The sequence below is a fragment of the Nematolebias whitei genome, chromosome 19 (genome assembly GCF_014905685.2).
Source record: "Nematolebias whitei isolate Nwh7 chromosome 19, NemWhi1, whole genome shotgun sequence".
NCBI lineage: Eukaryota > Metazoa > Chordata > Actinopteri > Cyprinodontiformes > Rivulidae > Nematolebias > Nematolebias whitei.
The window spans coordinates 25,350,577-25,361,845 of NC_056516.1; the positions used below are offsets into that span (position 1 = coordinate 25,350,577).

Genomic DNA, 11,269 nt, shown 5'->3' on the forward strand with positions numbered 1-11,269 from the left:
ACACACACACACACACACACACACACACACACACACACACACACACAATACCCCGTGCCCCCTATAAAGATATATTGATGTTTATTTGTTCATAGATGAGATTAATCAAAATCAGTTAAATGTGAATGTTAGTTCTCTTTATTCAGAAAATCCACACGTCACATTTCAGGATCCGGTATTTATAGACACAGATTAAATGTTCAATATGAATTTTTCTATATTTATCACCACAGTCATCGTGTTACACACATTAGTAGTTGTAAACACTCAAAATAATACATATGTTGGTTTAGTGCTTACCTTTAACCTAAACATTTAAGGAGTAACATTTTTAATAATCACTTTAAAAGTTATAAATGTTGTCTTTGGTGCCTGTTTGTTTTCCATATATATTGGTGTGTTTGAATGACGGGTATTAACATAAAACACTTTGTAGAACGGTGCTTTATGAAGTTCAGTCCACTTCCTTATATCAGTTGACCAGTAGTTCAGCCACATCCAATATGGCGGCCGCTCCAAGTACTACTGTAACGGGTCAGCCCATTCAATGAGGTGTCTATCAACTGCCTCACCAGTACTCTGCTGTGAATGCCCTGGCAGAGAAAGGTCAGGAGAGCTTTGCTCTGAAATAATGATGAATGATTGTTTGAAATGTGTTTAATAGGTTAAGTCAAAAACCGCCGATCTGACTCCAAGTCCGGCCAAATTATCCCCACCTGCCCGCCCAAAGCAATTTTTACCCATAAAATCAAAATGAAAACCGCCCAATCTGGCTACACTGATAACAATTTGCACATTAAAAATTTAACTTATCAGCCAAAAATAAGCAGAAGTTTGTTGTGGCTGAGTGGTTAAGGTGATGGACTACAACTCCATCAGGGTCTCCCTGACAAGGTTCAAATTCTTCCAGCAATGATTGCAAAATAAAGAGGGTTTTTTTTGTGTACTGAAAAATGCAGCATTCTTACAGAGGAGGTAAAAAAAAAAGATTTTTAAAAACAAAACAAGACACAAAAACTCCACTTGTTGCTGCTGTTCATGTACAGGCTAGTGTTAGCATTGTAGCACAAAATAACTTTAGAAAGCCCATCAGCTCTTGCTTTTAAAGGGAAGCTAAATGTATTTAAGACTGTTTAAAGTTTATCCATATAGCAATTAATTAAGCAGAAAATTAATATAGGGATTTTTATTTTTTACAACAGTGTTCAAATTTGAAACGCAGTCACTTGTCACTAAATTTTCCCGGGCAAAAAGGCCATGGTTCAACACCCAGTGCACTTACAAAAACCTGACCCTAAACTGATAAGTACTTTAAAAATCAAACTGGTAACCTGTGGTATAATAAGGCTATAAATAATCATGTTCTTGCTCTTATGAGACATGAGTTTTAATGTGTTATGTTATCCTTAATAAATATTGCTGACCCACAAACAGATATTCTGGTTTAGCAGGTTAATTTATGCCTTTCACATCTCAGTTTACAACAGGTTGCTTTTTTCAACCGGCAGCAGCTGTGTGAGTGTGTTAAGATGATATCTCCTAAAGAAGAACGTAAAGACAAGATGGCTCAGACAGTGAGAGAAAACAAAAAAACTGAGGAAGCTGGAGATAAAACTATTTGGAACAGAAATAAAAAAAGGTGAGGTAACCTTTTGTTCCAGACGGTCTATAAGCTTCTGCAGCCTGTTGACCTGGATCGTCCACTGACAGTCTTCATCGTAAACACCTGGAGTGAAGAAAGAAAAAAGCAAAGAGGATACTGCATTTTAGTTGGAAAAAGTACACAACAAATGTGAGCAGATGAAAGACGCCACAAATATTGACTTTTAAAAATATGTTCCTCCATCAATTTCTCTACTATAAGTGGGGGCAGTGTGTGCGCAGTCTTTCATGTCACACTGGGACCAGGCCTGCCAATCAATAGAAAAGCTTTGAGCCCTGAAATCAGTTTGTTCTGCATTTGGTTCACGGACCTTCTGGTAGTCACAGCTGGTGTTGTATCAGAGAAGCAATAGAAAGTCGGTATTTTGCAATGCATTGTGGTCTAGATATATTCATGCCTACTTCTGGTTCTTTAATCATGACTTCCTTATCCAACTAAAAATCACTGTGTGAATGTTTATGAAGCATTCACTCTATTGTGATCCATTTTTCTTCCGTATGCTTTTTGGAGCAAATCTCATCCCGCACTATTCAAGCTATTTCAACAAATCATAAATCAAAATGTTCAGCTCTTTCAGGACAATCCTGCTGTGAGTTTTGGTATTGGTGTAATTTTAGCTTCTTGAAACATTTAGCCTTTTCTGCATTTTTTTTCCTCATAGAAAATGAATTGAGCTCATTTTACATCCTTCACATCTTTAGATCTGTTTACAACCTTTTACTGCTCCTTTCACAATTTGTTCTGGTTCAGCTTCTTTCAGCTTCCTTGTGCAAATTTAAGCATTTTTTTCAGCTAATTTCAGCTGTATTTTGCTCCTTTCAGATTCTTTCTGCTGAGTACAACAATCTCGTGCTTCTAATTTCTTTCTGCTAATTTCAGCTTATTTCTGCAAGTTTCAACTTTTTCTACTATTTCATCTATTTAGCTGTTTTTATGCTAATTTAAGCTTTTTCAGCTAATTACACACTTTTTTTGCACTCATTTCAACTTTTTTCAGCCTAATTCAGCAAAAATGTGCTCTCTCAACTTCCATCTTGTAATTTCAGCTTATTTTTGCTTTTTTTTTTAGCTACGTCTCGTTATTTTTTTTTGCTAATTACAGCTTTATTCATAAAATTTCCACTTTTTTGTGGTCTTTTCTGCTTCTTTCAGCCTAAATGGGAAAACGTGTTATTTCTGATTTCTTATCCTAATTTAATTTAAGCTTGTTCTATCTTTTCTGCTACCTTTTTAAAGCTTTTTTTTTTTAGCTAATTTGGTTGTTTTCAGATAAATTCAAGTTTTTTTTGTGGTAATTCAGCCTAATTAACTTATTTCAGCTAATTTCATCTTGTTATGCGCCTTTCCTCTTTTTTCTGCTAGGTTCAGCCTTTTCTGCTATTTCAGCTACAATTTAGCTGTTTTGGTGCTAAATTGAGCTTTTTCAGCTAATTCCACATTTTTGAGCTCATTTCAGCTAATTCCACTTCCTTCTGGTAGTTTAAGCTTCTTTCTGCCTTTTCAGCTACTTTTCTGCTTTTTTTGTTGCTAATTTCAGCTTTTTATAGCTAATTTCCTAATTTTTGTTCTAATTTATGCTTATTAGAACCTTATTCAGAAAATATGTGTTCTTTCTGCTTTCTTCTGCTAACTTAGGGCTTGTTCTTCCATTTCAGCTAAATTTCAGCACGTTTTTAGCTATTTTCAGCTGTTTTTCAGCAAGTTCTTCAGCAATAAGCATTCACACTTTATTTTTACAGGAAATGCAATTTCTTTAATTAAAAATTATTCTTAAATTTGATCTTTGATTTCACATTTATCAACGGTTGGTATTCTACTATAGCTACAGGAACTAGCTATGAATTAATTTAGGACTGGGGTGTCTGACTTTACTATCAAGATTAATTAAAGATTAGTATGGTGCTTTGCAACTGTGGCATCTGGCATTAATGCTCTTCCGAATCAAACATACGGATCCAGTTCTATAACATTGAACTAGATGTCAGTGTCTACTGGTTACGGTTGCCATTTTCTGTTAAATATGGATAATGTTAAAAATACATGGAGCAACGCATCCTCATCTTCTGCCTCTCCATCACCTCCTGCGCTGCGCTTTCTGACCTGCAGTGGGATGCTCTCTGTAGCTCTGCAGTTTGTTTCTTGGCCAACAGCAACGACACAGTGAGCTATTTAAAGTGCGCATTAGACACAAACAAAACAAACTAAAACCCCACCTGAGCTGATGAGACTGATGAGGGGGTTGTTGGGAGAGAGGCTGTTGTTCCTCTGAAGCCTCCGATTGGAGCGACGACCTGACAGCTGGATGGACAAAACTTCAGGCTTCAAGGGGCCCTGTCTGAAGTCAGAACAGATCGATTATTGCTTTAACATCACAAAATGTTATTATTCGTTAAACAAAAAGAAAAATCATTTCAATACCTCCTGCTGTGTCACTTGTCCTGTTGTCCTAATGTTTTTGCAATATGCCATGACATCACACATAACACGTGCTGCTTGACTAAACTAACTACAACGAAACGTAAAATGATCTTAGTCAAAAACTCTAACAATAGCTGACTTAAACAAGTACTAGTTCTTTAATTTATATTTTATTTTCCATGGCACACAGTGAGTTATAGATGTGTGTTGGACCGTGTGTAATCATGTTACAGTACATGTGGTGTTCCTGTCATCACAGGTTTCCTCTCACAGTGGGAGACAGCACCCGGCTGACAGAGCTCTAGATCGCAGGATTTGTTTCAGCTGAGAATAAATTTATTAAAGCCCCGGAGTTGTCCTGACTTCTGCTATATTTGTATGTTGTGCCGAGCTGACATTGAAGCTAAAGTCAGTGACAAGGTGCACATTCCTACAGGGTGACATCACCTGAGATTTATCCTGCTGCTGTCAAATTAGTCAGTCCTGTTTTTTATTTTTTTATTATTGTTAAAGACTGCAGGGATTCTGAGGGGAACACTTGAATGTGTGTGTTTAGGAGGAATATTTGTAGCATTTTTTTAAAGTCTTTGTATGTTTATATGTGTTTTTAGTACTTTCTGAGGTTAATGCATGTTCACAAGTGGTTGGGACAGCGTGTATAATACAGTTATAACTTGAGTGAAATGCTTTTAAAGCAAAAAAAAAAAAAAGAACATAACATGTCAAATATTTAAATAAACACAATTGTTTCTTTTAAAAAAGTACATACCTGTTTTAAAAAATAGACTCCAGAAACATATTTTTATTGAAACTTTGTTGGTGTTATAAATAAAAATCTTACGAAACATATAAGTCGGTGATCAGAGTATATGTTGGGAATCACTTGTCAGGGGGATTCAGGTAAAGGTTTATGGATGCTTATCACTGCTAATGTTAAATTAATGTTGAACCATGTGTGTGAGGTCAGAAAGTTCTTTTTCTCTCTCAGAGAAGAACCTGCAGGCACCTGACGTCTCTGAGTCTAAGAGGCTGAGGTCATCGTGCTCATAAGCATGTATAAAAACACTTCCTGTACACTGCTCGTGGCTGATCTTCGCGACTGGGGCTTCCATTAAACATCTTTGTAAGCCTGTGTGAACATCTGCCCTTGCAAGTAAACTGAGTAAAAAAACCCTCCTGTCTTCATGCGTGACTCTTGTTAAGTAAGTAGATGAAAAGACATTTTTACTCAACAGTTTGGTCCTTCGAGCCGGATTCAAACCAGCAACGTAAGGATCTAAACTCCACAGCTACCCCCATACCTAATGTTAACTCTGGTTAAGTAAAATTGATTAAGCTATAGCCATTTTTGTGTTTGCAAAGGTTCATTAGCTGTGGTAGCCATCTTGTATCAAGACTGCTCCAAAAATTAATCAGATTTATTATTAACTTTTATTTAACCAGGCAAATCCCATTGAGATCACAGATCTATTTTGCAAGGGAGGCCTGGGCCTGAAAGCAGCATAACATGCATGTTTTTGGTCTGTGGGAGGAAACCGGAGTACGTGGAGAAAACCCAGGCAAGCACGAGAAGAACATGCAAACTTCACACAGAAAGACCCCAGGTCTAAGCGGGGATTGAACCCACGACCTTCTTGCTGTGAGGCAAAAGTGTCGTGCTGCCAGATGTTATTTTGCTAACAGACAGACAAATGAAGAAATGCACACAAAGGCGATTATATAATTGCCCACCTTCCATCGTAATAAAAAGTTAGCACAGAGGCAACAACGACTGGGAAACCGATGCAAACAAACAAAACAGGATGGAGCATCTAACAGCTCGTGAAACAAACAACAGATTGCTCTGATTTAAACAAAACGTCACCAAACGCATCACATTTCAGAAGTATTCTTCAGCCCCTCACAAAGTAAATTATTTATACATAAAAAAACTTTTGCTGTCAAATTTATACTGAGTGAAGACAATTTGCTGCAATGTGAAGAATCTATATTAGAACCGACAGGAACGTCGTCATAAAGGTGAAAATCTGTCAAGAAGGAATGCTGCTCTGAAATGATCTAAAACAACAACAACAACAACAACAACAGATGAGTTCAGCAGAGTTTAACTTTTTTAACTCAGAACTTTTAAAGTGGACTCCTGTGAAAATATCATGAACAATCAGCATCTTACCTGTTGCAGGGTTATTTACACAAAATTCTCAGCTCATTTGCAAACACAAAAAGTTGCAGCTGCAGTAAGGTTCACATCTTAAAAAAATATAGTATTTTTGCTGAAATGCCTATAAAATACAAAAACACAACATATATGTAAAAATGCAAAAGTGTGAGCATGAGCCTCTCTTTAACTGTTAGGATCGAGTTGTTTTAAGATAACAAATCAAATTTTCTCTTATCCCTGCTCAAACTAGCTGTTAGCTCATCAGCCCAGTCAGAATTAAACTTCATTTCTCTCCAAACTGAGGAACTTCAAAGACAAACACACGACAGGTGAGATACTGATTGTTCATAACTTTTCAATAGAACCACACTTTAAAAGATCCGACTATTCATTTAAATGATATTTAAGGATGATCAAGGTTTTAAACGAGAGGTTGTTTTTATTGTTCAACTCAAACATAATGAAATGAAGAAAAAACAAACTAAATGTGAAGAGCTTGCAGCGCTACAATAAAAATTAGCTTATTTCTGAATATTATTAGTTTTTGTTAAGAGGTGAGTGGCTGTGGCATGTGACACTACTTATAGGAGCATTTATTCTTAATGTTCCATCCTCAGCCTGGCAGAAATGCAGCGTAAAATATTCACAAACTGCAGGATCTATGGAGAGGGAGGATTTCATGCACACCCACTGAGTCATATTATCAGCTAAAACTGTCAACTTAAAGAGGAGGAAATGAGGTTAAAAGCTGGAGAATAAAGTTTAGGGGTAAAAATAGCAGAAGGGAAACGAGGACTAGAATATAGTTGTTCACCTAGATGTTTTGAGGCTGTTCTTTATTAGAAAGTGACTGAGCTGTCATCAGAAGCTAACAGCATCTGAAAACTCACATATACAATCAGCTTTGTGCATTTGGTTAAATCAACATTATTAAAGCCCATCATTGTTGATGTATTGCCTGTCGTTCATGCCACAGCTTTAGCTCATCTTATGCTGAGAAATGACGGAGTTGTACACATTTCAGTCAAGCCTTGAAAATAACTTTAAATGTGATCTCACCAAATGTTACATTCAGAGTTTGTGTTGATGACTCTCAGCTACCATCACACCATATTTCAGCTCTTTATCTGCAAAACTGACTGAGTTAGAGCCATTTTTGCGTTGCTGACGTCTTTTAGCTGTGACGGCCATCTTGAATTTGATTGATTCCAAAGGTTAATCCCTTGTAGATGCACTTTTAGTGACTATTTCCTAAAAGTTTCATTGAAATTCACCCAGGAAATCATAAGATATTTTCCTGACAGACAAATAAAGTTGACTCTGCTCAGAATTAGTGCTCGGAAAATGTTTGGGGATCACTCTAAGCTACAACTACACCAAATTTTAGGTCAGTATCTGTTAAACCAAGTTATAGACTTTTATATGTTTTAAGATCAAATGGCTGAGGCAGCCATCTTGAATTCAGTTAACTTTAGATGTAATCTAATGATTACTGATGATTATTACCACTCATGGAGTGAGACACACTTTAAACTGCTTCCTTACAAATACATGCTAACGTAAGGATAATGCTAACAAAACATGTCAGGATGTATTTTTTTGTTTATTTTTGATAGTCATTTGTGTTTATTGTTGGTTTTATTTTCCTTTTTGTTTATTATGTAAGGTTTTCTGTGTTCTGTTCTGTCCCTCTTAGCCATTTTTCATTCATTCAGTTTTGCTCTTTCACCTCATGCCCCGCCCACTTTCACCTGTTCCTTGTTCTCATTTTTCCCAGGTGTCTCTGTTCATCCGCCCCTGTCCATATAACCTTTCAGTGTTCACTCCTTCCTCAATTGAGCATTATGCATTACTCATGCCATGTCTGGGTTTCCCAGTGCCTCCTTGTGCCACGCCTCAGTTTGTACATTTTGCTGCCACGCCATTCGTTTTTAATGAAACAAAGTTTGAGTTCCTTATGTTAGTCTGTATCTTTGGCTCCAAACGCCTCCGTAAACCGTGACAAAATAGAGAACGTGTGCAACCCGCATCAAACAAAAACAACTTCGAAACTGTGAGTTTTAATTTGTGTAGGATTGTTAAGATCAAAGTTTTCTTTTTCTTTCTCTTCAGATTAATATCTTCTAACAATCTTAAATCATGAACAAAGGAGAGGAGACTGCTTTAACGTGGAGACGGCTTGTTTTCAACACTAACGATAAAACAACCGTGTCACTCAGGCTCCTTTCTTCTTCTTTTTTTTTTTTTACATCCATCTTAGATTTCAACTACACATTTTACCATAATGTCAAACTTCCTGTCTGAAACTACGGAAGCCTAGTAGGCTAATGAAGTAACTCAAACCAAACTCTAATTAAACAAACATAAATATGCTTCAAAATCAAATATTACTTAAACTATATTTCACTATAAATGGTGCTTACATTTGGGTTTCTTTTAAAATGTGCAGAAATCATTTATTGTGTTGACAGCACATAAAAATAATATTAAAAATATATACGAATTTGAATTTAAGTAGTTCAGTTTACTGTAAATATTTCTGTCGCCACTAAAGTTTGATACATTATCAGTTTTGAAAAGTTAAAAATATTAAATCTACCAGTTGAGCATTTTTATCCCAAAATTAAAGAAACATGTTCACCCATATAAACAAAGAGCACTTTTTCTATTACCCACTAATGAACCGAGCTGGTGCAATAAAAATAATTATTTAGGAAAGCTCATCTAGATCAGCTGGTTTCACCATTATTTCAGCATTAATGATCCATTCAGCTAGAGTTAGTGATGCCGTTTTCTCATTAATTTCCTTCTCCAGCAAAGACTGGGGAGCAAACGTAAAATAAAATAAAAAACTGAAAACACTGAGGTTGAAAACTGATTTCTTTCTTTCTAACAGCAACTTCCAGCTCGCTCGTTTAAACCCAGACAGGTGTCGAGACGCAGAAAAGTCTGTGCGTCATTCCCCGTCATAAAAATACGCGGCGCTGCAAATAAACTCAGACGTTACCTGCAGGGCAAATGTTTGTTCTTACAGTCCGTGTCAGAAAACCTGTGCATGTGTGCATTCGTTGGGTGAGTCATTCTGCTTCGTTAAAGACCCGAGCGCACCGGGGGACCGTTGGAGATCTGAGCACAGACCCAGACTGATGAAGTGCAGCATGCAGACGGGCTACAGAACCCTGTGAGAATAAAAGCCTCATCAGTGCCGCGCTCTCCTCGCAGAGCCAGAGAAGGGTTCATTATCGCTCCCTGCATTTATGAATATGCTATTAATCTGATCAGGACCAAATAATGGCATCATTTATTCATGGCCTTTTAAGTTCATTTCATTTAACGGTTAGTGAAGAAAACTATTTTTTTTTAGCATTAGTGTTTTGATGAATCCAGAAAATGGGTTATTGTAGGATAATTGAGAGGAAACCACAACAATGTGTTTGGCGTATTAAATGTTTGAACAATTCAATCAGTTCAGCCTTAAAAGACTGTTTTCATTTTCTACATGTAAAACTTTGTCTTTTATTCCTCTTTAACACTCATCTCGACACAGAAAAAGACGAAACCATCATTTTAGTTCTTAATTTATTCAGTATTTTACTATGATGAACTTTCATGTTGGAGCTTTAGATTAAAATCAATTTAAAGTGCCGCTTTTTATTTCAAATCTTGAAAAACAGCATTGTGCACCATCCATCATGAGATATCACACTCGGAGCATGTGTTACAGACGACTCTCAGCTACTACCACACCAACTCGTAGCTCTATATTTTTTAAAGTGAAAGATAAATAGTCGTTTTTGTGATTTTTTAAATCGGTTGGTTGCGGCGGACATCTTGAATCACCCGCATGTCAGCGTTAAGCTATAAAACGTAGATAAAGATGAACTGTTTTTAACTAACAGGAAAATCTTCGAGTCTCTTAAGAATGACAACGTAGATAACTCCTCTAACAATCTTTATAAACAGACGCAGCATGAAAGAAGCTGGACTCCTGAAAAACTTGAGAGAACAGCCACGATATGTCAGTAAAACTTTACTCTGTCAGATTGTAGGCCTTTCAATCAAGCAGCACTTTACTGCAAGCAAAACACAACTTATATACATTTACTATTTGAAATCCAGGTGCATTTTTTTATTTATTTTATTTTGGAAAATCGTTTCAAAACTTTGAAAATTTAATTGGAAAAGGAGAAAGAGTGAGATGCAGTGACAGCTCGAAGTAAAACTTAATATTTAAGCCAAATAAATAACGATAAAATGATAATAAGAATGTGTTGTCATTGTATGTTTCCATACAATGGCAAAATTGGCTCTCTACATTTAACCCATCCACCCCCAGGTAGCGCAGTGGGCAGCTATTGGGGGGTGCCCGGGGAGCAATTGGGGATGGGGTGTCCTGCTCAGAGACGCCACAAGGTGCGCAATGGGGATTGAGCCTGGGACTTTTGGGTCCTGAGTCGGCTGCCCTGCCTCTACACCATCTCGACCTCCTTATGAATAAATAAAAAAGCATGGGAGGAGAATAATAATGGTGATAACTACCTGCAAAACATTTGTTTGGTTTGTCCTTTCCAGGCTACTGTAGTAAATCAAGCGCTTGAAAACAGTCTTAAAATCACCAGTGCTGATATTTTGCTGCACTACAAGCAAGCAACTTTAAACATTACACACATTAAAGTACAGTAGTCCCTCGCTACTTCGCGACTCATTTATCGCGGACTCGCTCTATCGCGGATATTCAAAATAAGATTGGACATGACACACAATTGGCTGATTGATGGATGAGTCCCACGACCAGCATGGAATTTTTATTTAAAATAAATTATTTCGCACTTCCTGCATCGTGTGTGCAGTCCACATCTGAAGGAGAAACTTCCTCCTGCAGAGTGTCATATCTCCGCACTGCAGCGGAGAAGTGGGCGTGGCCAAGTGCGCTGGCAGAGAGCAGCCAGAGGCAGAGAGCTGAAATCATCTGTGCTCTTTTAGAGCGTTTAGAGTTTAGAAATATAGTTTAGAATATATATATATAT

The 11,269-nt window shown here is 37.0% G+C and overlaps 1 protein-coding gene across 1 annotated transcript in view; it reads right to left on the reverse strand.

The window, feature by feature from the left end:
- The window catches only part of necab1 (N-terminal EF-hand calcium binding protein 1), a 43,099-nt gene that overhangs the window by 12,942 nt on the left and 18,888 nt on the right, over positions 1-11,269 (reverse strand). The window contains exons 7-8 of the mRNA XM_037692766.1: positions 3,877-3,998; positions 1,650-1,726 (exon numbers count right to left, since the gene is read on the reverse strand). Coding sequence (XP_037548694.1) covers positions 1,650-1,726; positions 3,877-3,998 — 199 coding nt within the window. The remainder of the gene's footprint in view (positions 1-1,649; positions 1,727-3,876; positions 3,999-11,269) is intronic.